This window comes from Lepidothrix coronata, unplaced genomic scaffold (genome assembly GCF_001604755.1).
Source record: "Lepidothrix coronata isolate B3197 unplaced genomic scaffold, Lepidothrix_coronata-1.0 Scaffold74, whole genome shotgun sequence".
NCBI classification, from domain to species: domain Eukaryota; kingdom Metazoa; phylum Chordata; class Aves; order Passeriformes; family Pipridae; genus Lepidothrix; species Lepidothrix coronata.
The window spans coordinates 2,924,641-2,951,108 of record NW_016690254.1 but is presented as its reverse complement, the minus strand read 5'-3'; the positions used below and the strand labels follow the sequence as shown (position 1 = coordinate 2,951,108).

Genomic DNA, 26,468 nt, shown 5'->3' with positions numbered 1-26,468 from the left:
TAGGCACTTCCACAGGAAAATGACCCAAATGGGAAGGGAATTGAGTCCCTCATTTTCCACCAGCAGAAGAAGCTGTGGGTGCCTCTAGCACATCTTACTGGTGCCTTCTGGGCAGCTTCAGCAGCAAACATCTTCCCTGCTTTGCCCACTGGTTACTCTGGTTCCCATCTCAGAGCAGCCATCTCTTCTCAGACACGGGGCCTTTTATCCCTGACTATTTACGGTCTTTGGCCCTAGCTTTCCATTCTTGATGTTTAAAGTATTTTTCTGATTGAAACAGTAACTGACACTTCTCAAAACCTGGATGCAGACAAGGTCCTGGCTCTGTGTCACATATAATTGCATTGGCCACAGGATGGGTATAATAATTAGCATAAAACATGAAAATTAAAAATAGGCACTTTTGTTTCCTAAGTGTGTCAAGCAAGGAGCTGGCAAGGTCAGACTTTCATTCTGCTCTGTGACAAGCCAAACTGGAAGTTGTCCCAGTCTCAATACCAAGAGTGCATGTCATCCTAAATACAGTAGTTTCTTTGGTGAATAAAGGCTTGGTGACAGCAACCATTTCTTTCACCTTACTGGCCTACTAAAACACATAGGAAGATTCTTTTAGATCCAAGTACATCTAGGATTAAAAAAAAAAAAAAAGGATTAAGTTCCTCCTGCACTTATCTGCCAAAATCCACATTTAGGATTTCATCCTTTCTCACTGCAATTAAGGACCTTACTACTATATAAGACTGTCAATTTACTTAATGCTCAGATATCGGTGGCAGAGCATTTATTAGAGAAAACACCAATATCCACAGTCAGGACCTGGCAAGAAAAGTGCAGTACAGTCCTGTTTAAAAATTAAGAATTATGTGTAAGCCCCTACACAGCTCTCTTCCTGAAGAGAAAGACACTGTTCAAATTCACATGAAAAGAAAGGACCCTCAAATAACTTGATTATGCCACTAACAATTTAGGTTAAAAAAAAATCCTCAAGGATTTTGTATCAGGATGAAGCACGCAGGGGCTTGGCCTGACTCTGCCTCCTCCCCCTCTGGATTTCCAAAACCCACATTGAGGAAAGGAAGGGAAGACAAAGGGCACGGGTGCTTTCAAGCACTGTCTCCTTCCACACTCCTCAGAAGCAAAGCTGATGGGATTTCATCCTTTCCATCCAGTGAGGGGAGGAAAGAAATGGACCATAGAAATTAGAACTCGGAAAGACCACGAAGTCGTCCAGTCCATTTCCCTGCAAGCGCAAGATTGTTCCCTGTGGTGCGTTCCCAAGTGCTTTTTCCAGTCTAGATTTAAATGAATCAATTAGCAATGGGGCTTTCAACACTACCTTGGGAGACCATTCAAGCCTAATGGATCTCATTGCTAATAATTTTCACCAGTTATTCAGCCTGACTTTTATTTTCTTTGATGTCATCTCAGGACCTCAGTTGCACTGGTCTAAATTTAGTACCCACCTCTCACCTTTCAGGTACTCAGAAACACTTACACCATGTTCATAGTTTGTATATTTAATTTTTGTAGTCTTTCCTGCTTTTCACTATTCTCTTCAGGCCCAGCAGTTTTGCCTCTGTTTTTTGATTCACATCCACTTTGGCAATCTCCTTGCCATTCTTTTTCGAACTGGGAAATCCATCTTTTGTATGAGGCTTAATGGAAAGACCTGCATAGGAGTATCTTGCAAAATGGATTAGTGCAAGCATCCTTTGTCAGGCACCCATGATGTGATCAAACAGTACAAAATGGGCTTGTGTCAGAAAGGGATTTTTCTTCCAGAGGAGCTGAATTTGGAATTTGTTTACAAATAATGCACACGCACAGACACACATCCATGGTTTGAGGGAAAATTTACCATACCTGGCTGTGAAAGGAGAGCCACAGCCACTCTCAGACAATACCCTAGCTCTTGTTCCCAGCACAGGGGGGTCAGAGATCAGGGCAGAGAGGACCATGACTCTGCCCCTGCTCCTTCACTGATAAAGATGAAGGCCATTGCAAAGAAAAACCTTCCCTAGGCAGTGCGGTCAGAGGCAGGATTACTCAACACATTAATAAAGGAAGAAAATATGAAGCTCTCAGAGGCTCCCTCTAAACCCTCTCTTTCCACAGAAATACAATATATTCAGTTCCACACAACCCACAGTTTGATGTCAGGAAAAGAAATCCCTGTGCAACTCCAGCATTTCACAGACTATGTTCAATTGATAACCCCAAATATCTGTAACTTCACTGCTAGCCACTTCTTCATTCCTATTATTTGCTATCTGTGTATTTGCCTTTTGTTCAGACTTCTGCTATTACTTTTCATAAACCCTTAACATAATTTCTTTCTTCCCAGACTTTAGTCAGCCACTTCACATCAGCTGCTCCCATCCACCTCAGGGCTGCTCTTCAGAGCACCTAGTTGCAAGCCATGGGATACAGACAGGTTGCTCCCTGAAGTTCCAGGCTGCTGCTTGTCACTGAAATGATCACAGTCACCACCACTGATACAACAGAAAATAGACAGAAAAAACTGAGCTGCAGCAGAGTCTTTATGGCTGGTAGAAAAATGCATGCTGGTAATAGATGTATGCATACTGCCAGTCATGCCTGCTGTACACAGTTCTTCTCTTATGGCCACATATTCATTATTTTTGGAGTCACAAGTGTGGTTTTGCTCTCCATGCAGAGCTGGGGACAGCAGAGCTCCCTGTGTCAGGAGTGCATATTCTACATCGAAACTGAAAGACAAGGTACAACATGTCACACACCAATCCCTCAGTCCTCAGCTCCTTCCTTGCACAGACATTTTGATTTCACTCCTCTTGAAACCTCAGAATAGAGGGCGTTGTAAATGCATCACCAAGCTGCAGGGCAAATGGACTAATGGACCTGGATAAACACACCCCTCACTTCTAACCATAGACCTACCCGCAGTGCAATAAATAACATACAGAGACAATGGTTTCAACTTCCAGATAAATGTGTCCTTTTCCTGATTTTTTTGAGGGAGAAGATGAGAAGAGCTCTTTGCCTCTTTTGCAGAAGTATTTTCAATGGGACATTGCCCACTCCCAGGGTGTTGAGCAGCATTCCACAGCCTGGCAGCACAGTCCCTGCAGGGCTCTGCATGGGCTCAGGGACCTGCCTTGGGACAGTGGGATGTGGGACTGAGTCCACGGCGTGTCCCTGCAGGCAGCTTTTCCAGCATCACTGCCCTTTCATGTCTTGACTATCTCTTATTACAAAATTAAAGCCATTCTAAGGATGTGGTAGAGCTGCCAGGGAAGAAGATAAGAGAAAATAATGCAAGACTTGTCAGTGCTATGTAACATCAAGAAATTTTCCTTCCCTAAACAAACCTGAAATGGAAACCTGAACTTATTCAGCTATGAGTAGAGGGTATTAAAAAAGAAAAAAACTCCTCTGTGATCAGAGCTCAATTAAGCTGCCTTGAAAATTATTCCAAATACACTTTTTTGCAGATAACAATAGACAATCCTTTTGACTGATTTGTTAAAAAAGGTAAAGAAAGAGCATAAAATTATTGCTTATCAGAGAGAGAAGCAGCACCATTTAAAATAACATGAAATTGTATCCCATGAATTATTCACAAGGGCTGATGTTACACTATCATTATTTCTGGCTTTCCTTTTTACAATGTAGGATTTTGCGTAAGTTGTCTCCCACCCAATGAAAGAGGCGGGGTTTTTTTAGTTAATCAAACCTGATTTTTCTGATTATTTTTTTCTAATTTAAAATTAATACATTTTGAGCAGTGAGTTGTCTTCACGGTGTCATGTCGAAAAAGAAGATAGATATCACCCTCCACTAGCAGTGCCTAAAACATGCAGTGCAATAGTCGCTTGCACACTGACTGGTGTTTCTTCATGTGCTGTGCCAGATGCTGAGAAGCCAAAGTGTGATCCCAGCTGAACTCTGGCATTAGCAGTTGTAAACTTCATCCTGTTCAATGTGAATTAAGCTCAATGAGTGTCACAGGAGTTCTCCAAAACACAGCCAGCAGCCAGTGTGATTCAGTTTTCTGATTGCATGTAACACCTCTTGTGATTACCTGGTGATTTTGATTCTCTGTTTCCAACACATAAATATGCAGGGCCACAAATTCTATATTATGGAAGGTCTTAATGATCACAGCACACTAGAAGTGAGGGTAACTATTAAAATCAGTGGAAACATTGACTAGACTAGCCAAAACTCACTTGTTTCATTGGTAGAGCTGTGTCTCCGAGATGGGTGTAAACATTTTTAGTTTATAGCCATGACTGACTTGAAAAAGCCCAGCTCATAACTGTAGTCTGTAAGATGTCATCCAGTTCTCCATATCCAACTTATCTGCTGAGCAAGCCTTCATATTTTTTTGCTTACTGTCACTTCTGTCAGCATCTTTCTGAATCATTTCTTCTGCAAGCTCTGTGGCTGCAGGACTCGTGTTTTGGGAGGTCATGTAGGGAAGATAGCACTGTTTGCTTTCTGTGTGTAATAGCTCAGCTCAAGGCAATATGACTATCCATGAATATATCAATATTGATACAATTATCCTTAATTGTTCGGGGGGGGGGGGAAGCTGAAAAAAAAAACTCAAAAAGTTTAAACTTAAGGAAGGAAAAATGTTTTAAAGGCCGCAAATTTGTCCTGCTTGCCCTCTTATGATTTGAGGGGTTTTGATTGGTATTTTGATTGGTAAATTATATTTACTTGTAATTAGAGAAATCTCAGTAAAAGCATCTGTCTACAGTGCAGAAAGCTGTACTTCTGCTGGCTTTCTACAGGTGTTCAGGGTCCATGAAGAGAAGCTGGCAATACTGAGGTATAATGCAGACTATCCAAAAGCAAGTATCTGAACTAGGCCAGATGAATCACCTCTTAGGAAAGTTCCTCCCCTTTGACTATAAAGAAAGTCTACAGCAATTAGCTCAGCTATGGACATCTCAACTCTAGTTATCCAGAACAGCTGAAATTAGTCTCATCATTGGTGTCAGCAAACTGAAAATAGCTTACAGTAAAACCCAGTTTCTTTTCTACAGCTTGGCTCTGATGTGAAAGTCTGTGCTATCACAAAAAAAATTAATATTAGGGGGTTCCAGGTTGCCCCTCCCTGGCTGTGAGAGGAGACCCTGCCTCTAGATCCCATGGTGGGCTCAGGCTTGCAGTAGAACACCAGAAAGACTCATCACCTCACCAGATCATTAGACTGACTCTGTGATCAAAGGCAATGCGTCATTTATGGATATATTTTTGTTCTATAATGCAACTAATTAATTGACAAAATTTGTGAAGACAAAAGGTGGTGAATTTCCTTCCTGCTCTCTCAGCTGTCCTCAACAACAGGGTGTTATCCAGGACTCAGCCACTATGCTGACACAGCTCCCCAATTTTCTTTCCCCTGCTCCATTTCCTTTTCAAATTGAAAACCATTAGAAGTCTTTAGGCAAATAATAGAAACCTAATGCAGGTGTGTGTTATAAATTGTTCACTAGTTACTTTTAACCTAATGTCTTCTCAGACATTACTTTGCAGAAGGCAGCGAGGGTAGGAAATGACTCATGAACTCTGACGATCATTGGATCAGGAGTTAAGGTCGTAATAATGTAGCCCATTTCTCCTTGTTTGTCAAATAACCTGAGCACAGTTAGGTCCCTGGATCTTTCATCTGAGATTGACTCCCCTCAGTAAGAACATGGGTCCTGCAGAGAGCAATCTTGGTCTAGGGTCCTAGCCTTCTGTACGACACTAAGTGGGGAAGGTGCCATATGGCTGGTGGTGCCAGCTACTGCTAGTAGTAGGGTTTACCCACTCACAAAGCTGTAGCTTTCCTGGCATGATTTGATTTTGTGCACAGTCTAGATCTGCTATATGTCTGAGGTTAAATCAATCAATGTTTAGGGGGTAGCTTTACTTTCGTAAATAGAAATGACTTGAGAAATTTGAAGTATTCTGCAGGCAAAATAGAATAGGAAGTAAACATTAATAACAAGAGTTAGTAATTACTGGGTTTAACGCAAAACAGACAAATGTACAGAAGTGCCTATTAATTCTGAATCACTGAAGCAAGTATCTAGGCTCCAGAGTTGGAAATGCTGCCTAAAATGTCAATGTGATTACTCAAAGCTAAAATTCGCCTTCATCAGCTAGGGATCACGTGTCTTATTCTCAGAGAAAAATTCCTCCCATGCTCACTGGAAATAATATCAAGCAGTTCACAGGGGATAAAACTCCAACTCTGTGTATGTACAAAACAAGGCATGCTAGAGGACAATCTGCTAGCATAGATGCTCCTGAACACGTCGGGCAACTGTCAGGTTGTTGGAAGTATTTCTCATAATTCTGGGTGCCCTCACAGGCAGCACTGAATGGTGCTATGTTGGTCACAGATCACTTTCCCCATTTGGCTCCCCAGTGAGGTGTAAATATTTCAGAGCTAATGCATAAGTCATGCACACCTGTGTTTCTCAGTGCCATAGCAGTGAGACATAACTCTTGGGTATTTCTGAGCACAGAGGAACATGGATTATTTTCTGACATTGTAAATGGAAAATACATGGAGATTTTTAATGTTTAACACTCAGATTGCTTCTGCAAATTCTTGGAAACCGTTGCCTCCAGCCCCAGGCAACATTTAAGTGATGTTCTGCAAACAACTGCACTTTGCCAGGACTGGCAGACTCCTCAGGCTGTGTCCACACATGACTACCTACTGGGGCCCCATATCACTGAAAGCTAACATATGGAGTTAATTCACTCAAAAATTAGCACCCTAAGCACACTGGCTATTGCTGTGCAGGTGGACATTGTGATAGCAAACAATATCAGAGGGTTTCATTTTATTGCTGCATTAAATAGGTGTTGGATGCTTTTCTGTTTCATTTGTAGCTAAGTCCAGATCTTATAGAAAATCCTGTGTGCATTCATCCAATTACCCTCAGATGAGAAGAGAAAAAGAGTTAAGTTTATTTATGGATAAAATGTCTGAAATAATAAAAGACATAACACTGTGTACTGGACTGATTGGGAGGGGTGAAGAAGGTATGGCTCCCGGAGAGCAGAAGAGCAGGAGGGCTTCCCCAGATGGTTTGCTTTGTATTTGCAGAGCCTGGTGCTTTGACTGAGAGGTGAAGGGGGAGAGGAGGAGGCACACCAGGGGAATGTAAGGAGAAGGAAGCAGTTGGTCTCACTGCCCTGAGAAGGATATTGACAGAGGTCCTCAGTGGTAGGCAGAGAGGCTCACGGGTTTCTGTACAAGGGAATTGCCTCCTGGTGTACTCCTGCTGCACTGAGGAAAATAAGACTCTGTCTATGTTGGCAAACAAGTAAAATAGAAAAAAAAATTAGCTGATTCTTTTTGTGAACCTTCCAACCAGGAAAATACTATATACGGTTCAGGAAAGTATACATTACTTTTTTGAGATGCTGAGTGGGACTCAAATGCCTCTGTGGCAGGCAGTGCCTTGTGAAATGTTTGATGTTAGTCCACGAGAAAGACACAGTTAACTAGACGGACATGCATCAATCTAAGATAACCTTTTTTTTTCTCATTAAAGCAGTGACCCTAAAGCAAAGCAATTTTAATGTACAGAGTATAGACACTTTTCTTTGTAGGGAAAGTACATTTGTCATTTGTCCAACTCAACTCATACATAGTAACAAAACAAGTAAACACAAAGTCTTTGTAACTCCGTTTCTCCTCTGTATCTTTCCCATGTGCTCCCATCTTCACTGCTTGGGGTTTAAGACTTCCAGCTCTTCTTTTTTATTTTTTTTTCTAATAGATACTCCCAAACACTTTTTTAGGGCCACATTTACAGTAACAAATAGAGACTGAACTTTCAGCACAGGCATACAGTGCTGTGTACTTCATCACCAAGACTTACAACAACTTCTCTATGAGACTGTTGCAACCAGGGGGTCAGATGTGATTAACTGAATTTTTCACAATAGTTATACCTCTCCTACAAATGTCACAATGCTGCAATTCCACAATACTACTAAACTGATGTCGTTTTTATCCTGATATAGGTGTGAAATAATTTTGGTATCTCTTGCAATTATATACATTAAGCATGACAACAGTGCTACACCATGTCATCCACTACTAGTCCCAGTGCTGTGTGGAGATTATGAAGTACTGTTGACCACATTTACTAAGTGGGGAATCATTGGCTGCACCAGCCCATTATGTTTAAAATATAGTTTCCTTCTCTATTCAGCTTTTTTCTTATATAGCATCAATGGATTTTACAAGAGAACATGGTCCCAGCTACGGTGCTGCTAACCCAAAAACTCACTGCAGTTTTTCATTTTTTCTGCTAATTCAATAGGCTTCATCATAAGAAAAAATAATATTGGTGACTCTGTAAAATAATTCCTAAAGCTTTTCTAAAATGGAAGTAACATCATAGAAAAGTCTGTAAGCATTTTGCCACTGACTCCAATGAAATTAGGATTTAATCCTAGAAAGTGTCTATCTGGACTAAAAAAGGCACATCTTTCAATTGCCATCACCATTATCCAAAGAGGCAACAGAGGAACAAAGCTGATCTCAGTAATGAATGCTCCATCCCTGAGATCACAGTGAAAAGGGCACCAATATAGCTGCTCTCAGAGAAACTAAAAGTAAACTGGACTGGAAGTCAGATCTGTTTTTTTTCTTGGCATTTTTTAAAGACCAGCTCCAGAAATGTTACTTGCATTTTATTTACTACTTATAGTGCAATAGCAATGAAACCTAACATTACAGGGAGTGTGTGTTCCCACTAGAAAATGTCTTCAACAGTTCATAAAAACCTGGCCATTTATCAGCACTGCAGGAGATCTTTATTACCTCCCTACAGCATATGCTCTCCTATGATGTAGTTATTGATTTAACAAGTAAACTTCATGGTGAGCTTTTATCTTGGAATTAGCAGCAAGATTGAAATAGAGCCCTTATTATTCTAATAACACAGAGATGTGAGATTCCCGCATGTTCCAGAGGCCGTATCATCACCTTAACAAGCATCCTATTAGGGCTGTCTGGCTGCCACATCAAAACGTGGGCTGTGAGAACTTTAACAATCATGATATCATACTCACACCCGGCAACTTTCACAACCTTTTTGTTTTTCTTCCTACAGGTTTGGACATCAGGCAAGCTCAGGTTATTGTGCTGTCATCGGGTACCAAATGTATAAATGGGGAATACATTAACGACCAAGGGCTTGCGGTCAATGACTGCCATGCAGAAATTTTGGCAAGAAGGGCATTTGTTCACTTCCTCTACTCACAGCTGGAGCTGCACTTAAGGTAACTGAGTTCTGTTGTTTTTTGGGGACTGTTATATGGCCTTCAGAGGCACAGATCGATCTGTCCTCCAGACAATTGAACTATTTGTTTCTATATGTCATTGTTTCTGAGTCTTTAGGTGATGAAGGACCAATACACTGCACAGAAAAATAAATGAGACTTAGATAGTCTAAAGTGTTGGGTCATGAGCTCCTTAACTTCAGCTGATTTTCTTTCAGTAGCGATTAGACATGACTCATAAAGTACGGCTTTATGAAGCCTGATGATTCTGTACAAATCTTTATGTGCAGACTTATTAGCATCATTCACTGGCCAGAGACTGGAAGGGGGTCATTTTGCTCACTGCAGCCATTTCCCCATCTTCCTTGCTGCTTCTGAAAGATCTCAAGGAAGTGATTTATTGATCATTAATACCTTCATTGACTCACTAGAGAACCGATGAGTGTTAACAGCACAGTAAACTTTGTGCCAAAGTGTAAGATGCTATCACTCACTCCTTCTTTATGATGTCTTAAAATGTTATAGCATGTAGAACCATTACAGTGGAATTATTGATACTCTCTTCAGCCAAATCCACCTGGTAACCATGTAAATGGTTAATAGGTCATACACAGCCTGGAAGATGGTAATAAGTGGGGTACTGCAGAAGTCTGTGTTGGTACCTCGCTGATCATGTCTACCAACAATCTGTAAAAGGTCGTGTAGTGCTTGTTTTTAAGCTTTGTAGAGGACACTAAAATGTGCAGGGGACCAGCCAATATTCTTGAGGGTTGATCTGTCATCCAGGCAAACTGGAGGACTGGACCAGTAGGAACTTTGCATTTGTCCTTGTTGAGTTTTCTGTCAAATTCTCACACCAAGGAGGAAAGAATGACCTGCAACAATACAGGCTGGGGAGCAGCTCTGCTGAAAATAGATAGGGTTCATAGAAAGATGGATGTCAAAGAGTAGTGTGCCTGGCAGAAGAGAGGGTCAACAGGATCCCTGGAAGTATGAAGAGTCAGACAAGGGATGTGATCCTCCACCACTAATCAGCACTCATTAGACTATGTAGACTATTGTAGACTATCTACAATATTATGTGCAGTTTTGGGTCACCCAGTAAAGGAAAGACATCAACCATCTTACATGGACTCAGTGAGGGCTGTCCAGATGCTCAGGAGCCAGAGCACTTGGGCTGCATGGAAGGGCTGATGGATCTGGACCTGTTCAGCCTGGAGGTGGGATGGCAGACCCAGCAGAACATATGTCAGCAACACAACAGAGCTGACATCTTTACCGAGGTGTGCAGTGGGAAGGTGACAGACAAGAGGCACACACTAAAACAAGAGAAGTTCAGTCTGAGTATGAGGATTAATTTTCCTCATAGGAATAGGCAAACAGTGGGACGGGTCAATCAGCAGGGCTGTGCAGCCTCCTTCCTGTCTTGGACATTTTCAAAACCTGAGTGGATAAAGCCTTGAGCAACCTGTCATACTATTTTGAGAAGGAGGTTGGGCTAGAGGCCTAAGGTCCTTACCAGCCTGAATTATCCTATGATCCTATGGAAACTGAGCGGAAGTGAAGCTGAGGTGGCAGTTATTATATGGAAGGAACCAAGGAATGAAGGAAGCGAGGAAAGAAATCAAAAAAAAAAAAAAAAACCCTTCTCTATAGGTCATTCTTCTGCCCTCCATTCTTGTGTGCAAATTCATGTGACCTTTTCTGAAGGCCATTAACCTCAGTGCAAAAACTTCCTTTGACTCCAGAAGGTTTTGCATCAGGTCAAAGACACAAGGATTAATCTAAACAGGATTTTGTGTTCTTGTAAGCACTTGTGATACTATTGCACTGAAGCAACAATAATAGGAATAATGGTTATTTTCACTTCAGGTTGGAGTGGAAGGCAAGAGAGTATATTGAGTACATGAGTTTGGCTAACAAAGAGGGACAAGAGCATTGAAGGGTTTAATCAAAAATAATATTTTCTCTATTTCTGAATTGCTTTCAAGTTTACATTAAATTATTATGTTTTCAGCAGTGTAGCAGCCCTAGTACTTGCTTTGTGCTATGGTCTCTTGGGAAACAAGTGCTAACATTGTATCTTAAACTTGTATTGATCCACGTCCTTAACGTGTTCAGTCATATTATTATTTTATTTGGATCAATGTTAACAGTCTTTTGTTAAGAGAATCCTCTGTGCAGCAAAAGCTCTGTTCACAATAACTTCAAATCGCTCTCTGTTGAGCCAAGACCAGGCACCACCGCTGCCCTGACCAGCACACACAATAAAAATCTCAACCAAAATTGTCAAGGCTAAGCACCTTTGAAAGACAGAGCTGGAGATACTGTCAAATCAGATTTTGCTTCCCTAAAGTCCATGGGGAAGCAAAACTGTGTGTTAGGATATACTCTATGATTCTGTGATTCAATTCTAATATTTATTGCTACATGCCATCATTGGGAGCTTCATCATATGATGAGAAAATGGGGTATTTCAAAATTAAATAAAAAATGCATTTTCTGCATATTGAAGTCACATTTACCCCTTTTCTCTAGAAAAAGACATCTCCTATTGCCAGAGAAAACACCTGGTGCTCCTGTATAGCTAAAAGAACAGGCTTTTCAGGACAAACATGTTAGCTCAGCTCCACTGGGACTCCCTGCACACCACTTCAGGCTTGGAGGAAACATAAATATGGCTTCTGCATTGTAATGCATTTGCAATAACCTAGCCCAAATAAAAGTCCTCTCCCAGGCCAGGAACCTGTTGTACAAAGTCATATATGAACTGAGATAAAAAAGATGGTTCCCCAACCCAAACAGACAATGAAAGTATTGTTCTTGACCCAAAGAGCTTGAATTTTCCACCACTCACTATGAAACAGGCAAGTTTGTTCTTTGGAGATTATTTCCTATTTTCCACACAACTGCCTCCCACCAAGCCTACCTACTTTAACTGGTCTCTGCAGCTGGATTTCAAACTTCAGGAACTTCCAGTGCAAGAGTTATTTTTCTATATTATGCTGTCCTTGAAAAGGACCCTCTTTTCCAGAATTTACAAATACTACCATTGATCTCATTGAAAGCAAAACACCTACTTGTCTGAGTGTAACATGAAGGCTTCTAAGAGCAGCGACAAGCAGGCTGGAGAAAGAAAGAGCCAGGATATAAAACTAATGGCCAGGAGACACAGATTCACTGAATTAAATTTACTTCTTGGCAGTTAAATGTGACCCTGATCCTCAAGGATCCTTTTATCCCCAGTGGGGAGAAATTGGCGTCTGTGAGGTGGGACTATCATGTGTCTATACTACATAAGTATCTGTTGTGGGTGAGATTAATTGCCATGTACTGGGGCAATTTTTTTTCCATTTCTATAAAGAGAGAATAAGGCAACATCTTCACATATTTAAGCTGCAGAACAATTCCATTTACAAGCCAAAGTTTCAGCAACATATAAATTATTTTTTCCCCTTCTCTCCTTATTGCTAAATGTTAGAGGTGTGGCTTTCCTGACTTTTTTGGGGAAAGAGTTCCAGAATGGGAACTTTATCCTCTCTAAGAAGCAAGAGCAACAAATACTTCAAAAGGAAACTTTCTTTCAACAATTCATTGTCTAAAGCTTGAGTTAAATAAAAGCTAAAAGCACGACTAAAACCTGACAGCTTCTAACCTGTCTGATTAAAACTCTTAGCCCTCCCAGATTTCATTTTTATGACAACCATAATCCTCCAGTTCTCAAGATTTTCACGAAAGAGATGAGAAGTAAGACGTAAATTTTCTGATGTACAAAAGAAGGACAAGAAAGACCTTTTGAGAAGTTTTTTTCTAAAAATCACCATCAAAAAGCACACAAATACCACAGTCCAATTCTCTTGCAATGATGGCAGGAAAATTCACACTGATCTCAGTGGCATTATTTATACCAACTGGCCAATAGGGAAGAAAAGAAAGTCCAACTCTTATTTTTTTAAAGAAAATAAATCAGCACCACAGTAAGCTTGCTGCTGCAGTGGCCCTGCAGGTGCTAGAGAGATGATTTTACCAGAAAGTAAACTGTTCCAGCAAGTCAGACGCAAACCACTATTTATTTTATAAATAAAAAGCAAAGAATAGTCTTAATCCAGTAGAGTTCAGGGGTTTTTTCCCAGAAAAACCAGCTGCTTGTTATACATCTACTATTTCTTCATGAACACAGCTCCTTCCTTTTAAATCTGCTGTTAGTTTCTCTAGGATGATGTGTCATAGTATGTAGTACCAGAAACTTCCCACACATACATTTACATGCTAAAAACAGGTCCTCTGCTTCTTAGACCTTGTTTCACCAAAATGCTTCATGTATATTAAACCATAAGTATGTGCTTAAGTATCTTCTTGAAGTCAGCTCAAAACATAGATGTGTTATGCTAAATAATGGACTTTAGCAGAAGATTAGAATTTCACACATTCCAAAATGTTCCTCTTGAAGCAGCCTCAAATCCTAACTCTCCCACAGGAATTCATAACAGGCAAAGGTTTAGGGACAAATTCTCCTCTTTTAGTGACTGCCAGCATGCAAAAATGACACTTTTATGCCACCCTCTGAATGAGTTGAATCTGTGGGCTCGCTGTGGGCTTCTTTCTCCCTTGGTTTGTGCAGGTGTGTATGGCTGTGAGAAAGGGATTGCAAAGAACAGCTACTGCAAAGTCATCTGCCCCCTCACAGCTCAAAACATCTATCCCAGAGGGAAGGCAGAAGTGTACCGGTGCTGGAGTAGAAGTCACTTTGCAGAAGCACATCTCATGCTTCACCTGGACAATTTTCACAAGATCCCTGAGTCCCCCTGGGCTTTGAAATACCCTGAACATCCCATCCACAAGAATCTTTGCTAAGCCATGGCAGATGGCTTTGCAACACAAATGTTTACAACAGCGTTCTCAGAGTTTTGTTATTAAACCTATTCATCCACAGTGCAGGAATGAATCTCATGTTTGAGTTCAGCTCCCAGAAAACCATCCCGAAGGCAGGTCAGGACCATATGTGATACAAAGAACCTCAACCTCCTGGAGGAAAGAGTCCTCCAGCCCTGCCATCTATTTTTAGAGCAGCTGTCTTATCACTCAACCTGTCAGCCACAATGGCTGCAGACCCTTCTTGGTACTCAGGGAGAGGTAAGAGAGCAAGGTTAATCAGTGAAAAACAATAACCAGTGAGAACAGGATGGAAGCTGATCACTAAACTCCTGAAATCCAGCCCAAAGCATGACTGCTCCAACCTTACATAGCAACAGTCTCTAAGTAATGCAAGCTGCCCCCTCCCCCCCAACCCCCCCCCCCCCCCGATTCTGCTGAGGTTTAACATAATAGTAACAGGCATTTGGATGGCACAGCTTTGTATTCTCCTAGCTGATTTTGCAGTGAATTATTTAAAACTACCTGCAATTGCTCCAAAGTCCAAGCAGCAGGACTTATGGATATCTTATTCTTGTATTCTTAGGCTTGTATCAGGGCATTCATATAATTAGTGCAGTTGGGAAATTCCACCACAGCCAACAGAAAATGAAGGAGCTGCATGTGGTGGCCCCAGCTCAGCAGCCAGTGTTGCTCCCTGTCTCTGACAGGCGAGCTAATGTGCCTGTAAATTCCTCCTGACAGCAAACGCATCCTGGCATCAAAAAATGACAAAACACCCAAACCATGGAAGAGTGACAGCCAAACAGCTTCAATAGCACAGAGGCTGCACTGGGAGAAAACAGGCAGAGGCAGCTTGGATTAAAGCCAAGGACTTGCTCAAAGGCTGAGTAGAAAGCACCCGTTTGCACTAACAGGAGGCAAAGACACCAGCAGAAATCGCCTTGGTTAATGGGCTGTCCTATAGTGAATTAAACGGGTAGGATTCCCGCTTATTAAGAGCATCCCAAGAATACCATTACCTGCAGGTGCTGTTCTGTTCAGAGATATTCCTACAAAAAGACCCTTGCATTTCTGAGGGAAGGACCAGGCCATCAGACAGAAAGGAGTCTCATCATAATTTCACTAATCACATTTTCACCTTCAGAATTGCAATCATGACCATCATCCAAATGTACATATTAGAGGCAGCTGCCTGTCAGAGAAATCACCCATATCTTCCCAAATGTAACCCATCCGAGGACCTGCACAGTGGCAAAGCCTTAATGCTCTGCTATTGCTGCAAACGGCAGGACTGGGAGGGTTTGGCCTCCCGGGCAGCTGTTGCTGATGGAATATGTGCACTGCGTCCCCATCTAGCTGCTGAACCACTGCGAAGATAAAAGCTTCAGCTTAATAAGTATCTCTTTCAACTCAGCTGAGAAAAGCCCACTCAAGTTTTGTCCTCGCTTCTCAGGATGGTTTTTGATTTCCAAAAATGCAGAGAGACCAAGAGGACACAGCTGGCCTAGGTGGAGCACTTGTAGGTGGCTCTGGTAGAATGGGGGAAAAGAGCAACACCTGGGGAGCAGGGAGGGCTGGCAGTAGTCATAAAATCTGGGTGCTTCATCAGAGGCCCTTTTTGGTGGAACATATAAACTCATATCTTGGCTGCGGTGACTGATGTTAATGGTATCTAAACATGTGCCTCAGCATTGTGATGAGCAGAGCTGACGTGTTCACATAACAGCCTAAGAGAACTTTTTTTATGCACCAAAACCACTTTAAAATCAATATGTTTATGCATCCCACACATGTGAGGAAGGAGAGTTATCCTTCAAAAATCCACATGTTTTATCATTCAAATGTTTTCTAGGTAAGCTAGCCAAAAGCACTTTGGCAGTTTTGACCCCCTTTACACATTCCTTCACTTGGAGAAGCTTATCGTTTTCCTCTTGTCACTAGGCAAAATATATGATGCCAGGTGCTAATAAAAACAAACAAACAAGCAGAGGGAGAAAAGGAGAGAGAGAGAGAGCACAGAAATGTTTCTGATTTGGCATGTAACAAATGACCTGGAACCTCTCTTGTGATCATAGCAAACGGCGAGAAGACTGGGAGCGATCAATCTTCGTGCGATTAAAAGAAGGAGGCTACAGGCTGCGGGAGAACATCCTGTTCCATCTGTACGTGAGCACTTCACCCTGCGGAGATGCGCGCCTCAACTCCCCCTACGAAATCACAACCGACTGTAAGGAAAAAGCATCTTCCCTCTTCTTTTGGTGTGGGCTTTGTCTTTTTTTTTATTTTTTTTTAAGATCAGTCTTTCTTTCTCTCTTTGTTTACTGGCAGAAAGCGTTTTGCTTGAGAGCAAAAACAGTACTACGAGTTTTGGGGAGGGGGTGTGAGTGTCTGTAGAACACACCCCATCTGCTGGGGCAGCCAGGGTGTGCAGGGAAAATCAGAGCTGGGCAAGGCAGTGGGAGACTGCTCTGCACTCCTGAGGCTCAGTGGTTCTGCTAGGGAATACATCCCCAATAGCCTGCATTTCCTGCTAGGAGATGCAACCCTAACAGTAAATAAATGCCTTCCTGTGATGAAAGAAATCCTTGAAGCCATGGTCATAGGCTGGGCTAGAGGATCGAGACTCTAGTTGGAGATGCATAGACTCTTCTCAGGGTTCACACAGTATGTGTGGTTTGAAGGGCTGCATCTACAATAAACCTGTGCTGTCCAGGCTGCAGCTGCTGCAGTAATGAGATGGTATGATATGATAAGATATGTTGTGATATGATACGATGTGATACAGCACATCTGTAGTGTTGATTGATGGTCAGACTCTCCAAATACTACCTGCACTTGCAGCGAATAATGTAAAAACCCTTATGGAAAGGATCCTTCCCAGGCCATCTTGCCTGTCAAATCAACTGCACAGTCACTGCAAGGCAGATGGGCTATTTGGAGTCCACCAGGTCAGCTTTGGAGTCCCTAGACCCATATCTATGGCATTTAAGCAAAAACACAGTTTTTCAGGGGATTTCACCTCTAGAGGTGATCCTGCAAATGAGGCAAATAAAACAGGTCTTGAACCAGTGTGTGCCACCAACAGACCTGCAGGGCTTGTTGTCCATGAAGACACATCCCATCTCCACCACATGACCCGGCACTCTCACCTCATCACTCCCCCAGACACGCATGTCCCTGTCATTGCCCTGCCATGGCAGAGGCATGTCCTTGTTGCATTCCCACTGCACCAGCTTTGCCCCTGCCTAGCCACAGGGAATGCCCCCAACAAGGGACAGGGGACTCCAGGGATCTGTGGCTTTTTTATCACACATCTGTCACCCCATGATCAAATACACAAGGTGAAAGGTACACTCTTATCTCTGCCCTTAGGTATTGCTTCTCATACATGCATTTTACAGTGCTGCAAAACCCACAGTGCTGGATGCCAAATGTACACATGAGAAATAGTCCTTGCCCTGACTACCTTGAATGTGAAGCAGGCAAGAGAGAAGAAAAGATGGAGGAGGAAGCACAGGCAAGGGAATGTAAAATTAGACAGAAGAATAGATGGAGGAGGAAGCACGGGCATGGGAATGTAAAATTAATCATCCAAGGTCACACAACAACCTCACCTCCTCACAGGCAAATCCATCAGATGGTAGTTTCACTCCTTTCTGAATTCGTATTTGTATAAGTTATTTATTAAGGATTAGGTATTATTCTGCCCAGACTGGAATCTTTTTTTCATATGTGAAACATGGGGCAAGAAAGCAGAACTCGCCTATTCAGGAAGGAAATGCATTTCCTTGCCTAACATGATTTCTACATTCTATCAGCAGGGTTTATAAAATGAAGAAAAGCAACTAAATGCCTAAAAGGCAAAAAGCACATTGACAAATTCCTGATGAGGTAACAAAATGAGAAGACATAGCAACATCTTAAAAACAAAATTAAAAATAAAAAAGGGAGTGATTATGAATATCAAAAACCAATAGTGATTTTTGGCTTCCCACTTTATGGGTGTATCAAGAGACATCTAAAAAAGCTTTTTGTTTGGTTAAAGGCCCTCATGTTTTCCAGAAGGCAGGTTTCCTAGGATGCTCTTTTCTTGACATCACAAGTGGAAGCACCAAAATCTGTACTTATTTTTAAAATGTGGTCCATTCTCAAGAACCTTTAAACAGCCTTCTCGTCAAAGGCTGTCCAGGCTCAATTCTGCTCGTCCATGCATGACAAAGCAGGTGCTTTGGGCAGCTGACAGCCAGTGTTGGCCATTGATAGGCAGCAGAACCCAGCCCTGCAGGTGAACCCTGCTTGACTCATGGATTGTTTCAAAGAGCACATAAATCTCCCAGCTAATGAGGGAATGCATCTTTAGATAACAATATATACAAGAAGCTGTGTTTAAAAATATATACTCACCCCATACTTGACACACACAGTAAGCACTAAACTTGTAGATAATCACAAAAATACTTTTTCTGTTGGTTATTACACCAACTATTGTCCTGATGCAGAAGCTGAGGCAGAAAGGGCTGTGTGGCTTAGCCAAGGTTACATGGTGATTCAGTAGTGTTACATCAGGTTCATAATTCACTCTTTTAAACAGATCCCTCTACCTTTGTCCAGTGCTCTTAAAATAATTTACCACTGTGTAGAAAGCCGTCCTGCCAAAAGCTGTCCTTCAGTGAGATAAGCATTTCGTTTTAGTTCACGTTATCCCAGAGACATCTGGGAAGATAAGTATTTTATAATGTTTATCATTCAGATCTTTTCTTTTTTTTTTTTTTCTAAAGAAATAACCTTTCTTTCATCCAGTAATGACAAGAAACTCCAGATGAATGCTGTTTCATTTCTTAAACAACAAAGAAGCCTCTCCTAGAGCTAGCACAGCCATCAAACGTTACTGATTATTCTCTAAAGATGCATTAACATTTAAAAACAGTGTCTCGCCATGTGGTTTCTGGTTTTGAGAAGGAATATGATAAGCCTTTATCAATATAAGAAGTGAGTAAAATCCACTTCTCAAATCTCCTTCCAAAAATTTCCTATTATCCACCGTGTCTTTCCAGCACCCTCAGGGAGGCCTCACATTTCCTTCTTATGAGCTTTGTTCTGGTAAGGGAGAGGTAAGCTAGCATGCATTTGAAACCCAGTTTATTTCTTACCAGATAGAGGAGGGTACAAAGTTAGTGGCATGTGTAAAGTCTGCCCTTCCCATGGTTCATGTGAACAGCTGCAATGCAGAAGAGAGGTCCAGGGAGCCCACACCATGCCAGGTTCATGCAGGAAGATAGGAGATTAGGAACAAAGAGGTAAAATCTCACTTTGGTTTGCAGAGATGGCCTTCTTGGATCTGTCAGTAAGATGACTCATTTGTTAATACCTCCTGAGGCAGCTCTAAAAGAGAGACAAAATCCAATTGGACCAGGGCTGCTATGAGCATGGAGGGGTTTTATATCTCTTTTTTGGTGCCTGCAAGTCAGGAGGTTGGAAAATGTTACAGGGGGAACCAAGTGAAGTCAAAGCTTTGAAAGAATACACAATTTGAAAGAGTAGGGGAGGAGGTTGAGAGGAGAGGGGCAGGAGCTGGCTGGTGAGAGCAGGAGAGGAGACCAGTCAGGGTCGGTGGTGTTGCAGGAATAGGAGGCTGGGAAATGCCAGAGGAGTTTCAGACGTTTGTGAGAGTTTTTACAGGTTTGTTCTTGCTCATTCTCTCCAATCAGTCTCCTTCCCAAGAATTTTTTCAGCATTTTCCAAGGTCAACCTCAAGGTCGTAGCACAGCTATATGGCAAAAAGGCAGCATGTTCGCAGTGTTCTCACACACTCAGCTTCTGCCCCTGCTTCAGTTAAGTGCTGCAGGACAGAAAGCCTGGCACATCTCCCTTTCTGGTACCTTCTCCCTTTGTGTACATCTGAGCCAGGTGTTCCTGGATTTTTGACTTCTTCCAAGGACAGTATCATGGCACCAAGTTAACACAGGTTTCCTGAAGGTTCTAAGGGGGCTGATGTTTCCCATTACAGCATACATGCACCAGCTCATGAGGTGGAGCCCTGGGGGCAGCTAGCCCTGTAGTATTTGTTGCATATTTTACACTTTCTCCTGAATCTAGGTCAAGCCACAGAATAATCAAGCCCTTGATTTGCTAAAGCACCTTCCTAGCTAATTTAGTGGTTCTTGACTCATTGGCTTTTTTTAAGCCTCTTCAAAAGCAAAATGAATTGCTTGAAAAACTGAGCTAAAAAGCCCTCTGCTTCCCCACTCCCCTTCTCTGGCAGGATTTTACCTCATTGTCCATCTTTTTTCTAGAGATGCACTCTCTCTTTTTCACTACATGAATTGCCAAAGAGGCAAACAGAGTCTGCCCCAGGGCTTGTCTCAGTTCTTCTCCCCTGGGCTGCTTTTCTATCTCTTGCTAACATGCTGTATTGCCTTGTACCATTGATTCCTTGATAGCCCAGCTCCTGTTTTATCCCACACTCCCTTTAGGTCTGAAACACACCATTGCATCTGCTCCACATGGGGTCTTCCTCCTGCTTGTCTATTAACCTACAGCTGTGCTGAAGCTCTCATGCACACACATTTGACAGAGCTCTCATCTAAGCAGGATCCACTTGCAACCACGTGAGCCAGATCATTGCCTTAGTAGGTGATGGGATGAGATGTGCACTGCAGTTTTCAGAGAGTTGGGAAGCTGAAGAGTACCCAGGAAAACAAGTTTGTGCTCTCTATTTCAAGTGTGCTTTCACTGTGCAAATCTGTGCTTTCCCTGCTTGCGACCCGGCTGCTGGATTTTCTATTCCATTCTCAGAAAACATGCTCTCTGTTAACCCCCAAATCCAGGGCTGCCTTGAAGAGTTGCCCTGCTCACACCAGTAACTCAGCACTCTGTGTTCAGATGGGGCTGACCCAGAATTGCATCACTGTATGATCCTCAGATCAGATAGCCTGAGCAGACTGGATGGACAGGGCCAGATTCAAACTGAGGCCATCTAAGCAGGCTGTTGTCCATCTCCAAGAGATGGACACAAATGATCTCCCACAACTGTCAGGAGACTGTCAACCCCAGAGCCCAGAATTCAGGGTCCTGTAGGCAGCTATCAGGATAGAAATACAATGAGGATGTTTATGGCAGCAACTGAGCTAGTATTACTCCCAAAACCATTGGGTTTGTTGAACATCTCTGGATTTGCAAGGGAAAGAAATCTTTGCCTGCCTTTTGTCAGTCCCATATTTTGTTTAAATGCACAAATTATGTTCTCATGAGTAGATAGTAAAGGGGGAAAGCATTTCAAGAAGAACCATCTAGTTAACTTAGGGAGCTGATAAGAAATTAGATACATGTAACCACAAAAAAAATCAGGTTCTAACAGATTGATATACTTCCCTGTTGCAAAAATCAAGGGTAACCATAGGTCATCCCTTGGACTTGGACACTATTATTTTTTTCCACTGTACGAATGCTCCTGGGTATCACATCTCTCTGTCACAGCTGTTGGCCTGCTGCAGCTTGGGAAACCATCTTGGAAATTTGTAGCTATTCACTGCATGGAGCACCTTCCTCCTAGGCTGTAAAGTTGATTTTATGCTGATGAATGGCCCGTCTGTGGAACTGGGATGAAGGTGCATTATTTTCCTATTTTTCATATGACTGAGCAGAACAATACCTCAGGGGATCTCAGAACAAAATTATCACAGAGAGCCATGCCCAGAAGTAACACGAAAGAAAAAAAAAATGCATGCAACACTGTAGGCTGTAGTGCTGAATACTGCCTCGGGAGAAATAATCCTAGTGCTGGATGAATTATTGCGGTCAGCCCAGATCGCTTTGTCATGTAAAGGATGCTGCAGAAATTGCAGATACAGCACGAGGCTGTTGGATTACTTCAGGGGCTAGGGAATTGGTTTTAAAGAAAGTGGAAGGAAATTGTCCTTTCACTTCATCAAGGCTGGACTGGGATGTATACAAAAGGTGTGGGTTCAGGTATAAACCCTTTGTCAAACTTCTTTAAGACCAAGTTCTGTGGAAGCAATGGCCCCTTCCTGCTTGTGCTGCTGACACAGCCTCAATTTTCCTAAGTAAATACAAGGGGAATTAAACTATATTCTACAGTTAACTACAAGCTGGTCTGTCAAGAGACTGTGTCCCTTCTCAGGACTGTTAGCAGGCATTGGTTTTATACGTAATTGCTCTGTTTTCTAACTCAGTCCTCCCAGGCTGCTGAAATGCTGTTTCAGTGTGACTGCTTTCACTCAAGTTAACTTGATAGGGAAAGAATGGTCACAGGACAGTAGTCTCGGGTGAATTCGTTTCACCACTTACACACATCACCACATTGTGGCTGGGAGCAGAGGTGAAGTGTGCTCCTACCAGGATGGGCAAAGAGGACAGCAGAGCCCAGTCTGGATGTAGTGGTCCTCTGTGCCCCCAAGCACTGCGGGTCTGAGCAATGGCTGGATTTAGCTCAGGGCTTCCCAGGTGTGGAGGTGGTACTGCATGTAGCCAAGCTCAAAGATTTCTTCCCAGCATCTAAAATAAGTCCACACTGGGACTGTGGGGGAGCCGCCTTCTTCTGGGGAAGGTGGACAAAGGGATCTCAGGAGAAGGAAGTGTGGCTGAGAGGGATCAGTGGGACTCTGGAACAGGAGGGCCACAACAACGATGGAAAAGTTTGAGGGAAGGTGGGTCTGTGATGTTCAGCTATGATAAGGAAGTGGGCGAGAGACAGCAACATAAAGCCTGTGTGGGGACTCTTCAAGATGGGTGGAGCCCCTCTGCTTCTTCCAATGCACAACACCCACACAGGACCTGCAGGCACTGGTTTGAGCCATCTCCAGCACTGCAAGAAGCTTTTCCTCCCCCAGCATCTCCTACTCACTCTCTGCTCATCCAGGGCTGCAGAGAAGATAGAGAATGGAAAAGGGTGGAAAGATTCATGTCAGGGGTACTAGAATGAATAGAGATGGTGACTGGGCCAAACTCTTGGCTGTGAATCCTGCAGCCCTTCTGATGCCCCCGAGGGGAAAGCTGCAGAAGCAGCAGCTGTCGCATCTCAGTGCTCAGATGTACCCATTGCTCAGAGTAGCAGTGCCAGAAGGTCTGGAAAACCCATCAGTTTGGATAATCCAAAGGAGAGGTCCGAGGCCCTACATGGCCTGCCCTGATAAACATTTTGCCAGTCACTAGGGTCAGCTCCAGCCCCTAAACCTGACAGAGAGACCAGCAGTCTCCAGGCTTAGGAGAGCTATGAAAGCACTTACAGTTTTATTTGTTGGTATTCCAGGCTAGAGCCTGGAATACACCTCAGAAAGAGGCTCTCATTTTGCTACATTGGAAGTCCTGAAGCTTTCAGTGCCAATTAATCAACCTGTGAAAGTTGCTCTTGCTTTTTATTCCATTATTAATCTCCACTAGGTTGGGTAGTTAGGTTTTTAGTGGAGTTTTGCTAAAACTGACTAGTAAATAACCACTTCATGGACAATTTTCAGGTCTCAAAATACTGACTGGCTGGAAAGAAATCAAAACCTCTCAGGCAAATTTTTTTTAAAAAATAATTGTGTGAAATTGGGATCTCATCTTTCATGTCTCCTGGTCATCAGCACAGTAACAAGGGGTAGAAAAACCCTATTTCATTTCCTCTCGTGCCTAGTTCAGGGTGAGCTTTTTCATTCAAGGCCACTTAGAATCAAATAAAAACTTGAATCTGTGTCTCCCAAGTCGTGGATCAGTGAATTCCCTATCAGCTGAGCTAGACAGCTCCCTTTCTTCAGTCTCTGTTATAAAACTTTGTCAGAACCGACACATCACGAGAAAACCCTTTGCCTTTGACAATGCATTGAAAATGTCCCAATTCCTTCTGCTTGTGATATTCTTGGATGCTTTTGCTTTATTTGGGTTTTGTTGTTTCATGGGGAGTTTTAAAGGAGAAAATAAGATTTTTAGAAGTATATGTCAGTGCAGGAAAAGAGAAAGAATATGCTGAAAAGTATGGATTGCTCAGAGCCAGCACTGGCCACATCTTAGAAAAGCTTTCATGTAAAGCAAAATGTGTTTGCTAGGATTCAGAAAAACAGGTTTCCACAGCTATAATCAGATCCTAATTTTAACAGAATGCTTGAATCGCCAAAGGGCATTTCACTGTATTTATTGATTCTGCTTTGTTATGGGTTTTGCTGCTTTGTAAAACACTGCATTTGGATGCAATGTGCAGATGTGATAAAAAGGCTACATTAATCAGCAAAAGACCATGCCTGAGAAATTTTCAGAATAATAGCAAAATATTTCACTAAGAAAAGCTCTTTGTCCCTGAATTTGTCCAGGACAAGGAATAGTCGTGTCTGAGGTTCTCCAAGGTCCTCTGCAGCAGGGACAAAGAGACAACATGCTCCTGGATATGGCTTCCTCCTTTCCACCCCCAACATCCCATAGCCTGCTACAGATATGCACCTACTGAAGGCACATATTTTGTGTGGAAAATATCAAACCATAGCATAGAAAAATCTCTGTAGGCAAAAACTACACTCACTCGGATCTAATTTAGTTTAATTTACCCTTCCACTGAGTTGGAATCACAGGTAAAATTCATGAGCTGAGTTTTATAAAGGTTTTCAGGCAACTCCAGGTCCAGTTAAGATCTCTGTGAGACTCCTGGAAGTCCCCAGACTCCTGGGAAATTTCTCAGATTCTTAGGAGAAAAATCTGAAGACATCTGCATAAAAGCCTAAAAGAATTTAATTCTAACTAGGACTCTGCTAGCTGCCTTCTCTAGTCAGGCTTGAGCAACTACCTCATCCTGGTAATTTCTATTTCCATCCTTTTAAAATGGGAATTAAAGGTATCCAGCTATCACAGCTCTGAGAATGGGTAATTAATGCTCAGAGTAGAATATTGAAATGGAAAGTACTATATATTCTAAGCACTATTATAACATTATTCAGAATAATTTAGTAACTATAATCTATAGATTTTTAAGCCCAACAGGGACCATTTCCTGATGAACTAGGTTTAATTTCTTCAGCCAGACACCATAGGACTCTACAGCTCCTCCAGAAGCTGAACTAGAATATATCATCAGATGCAACTAGATGCATCAGGAACCACAGCCTCTCTAGACTCATACCAACCATATGGTGGCTGAAAATTATTGACAGATTGAAGTTGTTTCTGTCTCATGGTGTTCATTTTCTGGTTTCATATTTCATTGACTTCTTTCACAACATTTTTCTTAAATCACTCTTAAAGATTTCAATTTCACAACAACAACAAAATCCCAAAGCCACATGAATAACAGCATGTTTTGTTGATAAAAGAAAGAGGGTTATGATGAATAACACATTCTCTTTATGTTTGTGTAAACTTTTTGATTAAAACATGGCAGGGGAGAGAATTGTCACCAAATGGGCAATTCCAGTGATCTTGATACATTTTTCACACAAAGTATTTTTAAAAGATAAAGCCTAACTTTAAGAGAAAACATTTTTCATTAACAAAAAAAATATAGCAATGCATAGCTTAGGACATAAGTGAACAACTGGTCCCCTGTGGCCTCCAACTGATGCAGGATGTCTCTCTCCACATGGAGCCTCCAGCCACTGCCCTGGCTTTGATTAGCTGCTAACCTGGGAACCAGCAGCATCTCTCTACTCTGTCAAAGATGAGCTGGTCATTGCTGGAGACCAGTTAATGTGCCTCTGTGACTGGTGACAAGGCTTATGAAAGCTTCAGAGGCAGAAGTCTTCTCCATTACAGAGTTCACAGCACCTGTGCAGCCCTTTGCCAGATCTCCAGACTTTCCTCTGTGGGAGCAGCTGCACTTCCAAAGCAGTGGCATGGCATATCTGATTTTAGATGAGAGGAGCAATTAGTAATTAAAAATAATCATCTTGAAGTGTTTGAGTTGCACTTTCCTTGATTGCCACATGCACAGAATCTTAATTCCGCTGATAAATCTTCTACTTTTGGCTTCAACATATTAATGCTTTTCTACTCCAGAGCAGGCTGGAGTCCACAGCCTGGATTTGTGGGTGGCACGAAGGTTCTCCCTGATGCCTGACCCAGTATGCTCATTCCTCCTTGCCTGGAACAGTTATTTATAACTCTTATATGAAGCTGTGCATGATTTTGCTGCCAACACGTGCTTTTAATGTGAATTTTAACTAGTTACTCACATTTGAATCCCAGGATTCCTCAAAGACAGCCATTATAGAAAACCTATTTGTAGGGTACATGTTTTGAGCTATTTCTTAGATCTTTTTGTTTGTCCCCTGAAGTGATTAAAGCTTGCTGGGAGTCCAGGGCTTACTTAGAAGTTAGTCCAG

At 42.2% G+C, this 26,468-nt stretch overlaps 1 protein-coding gene across 1 annotated transcript in view; it reads left to right on the top strand.

Annotated features, from left to right (window-relative positions):
* Positions 1-26,468, top strand: part of ADARB2 (adenosine deaminase, RNA specific B2 (inactive)) — a 303,731-nt gene that overhangs the window by 251,105 nt on the left and 26,158 nt on the right. The window contains exons 5-6 of the mRNA XM_017819415.1: positions 9,123-9,291; positions 16,242-16,393. Coding sequence (XP_017674904.1) covers positions 9,123-9,291; positions 16,242-16,393 — 321 coding nt within the window. The remainder of the gene's footprint in view (positions 1-9,122; positions 9,292-16,241; positions 16,394-26,468) is intronic.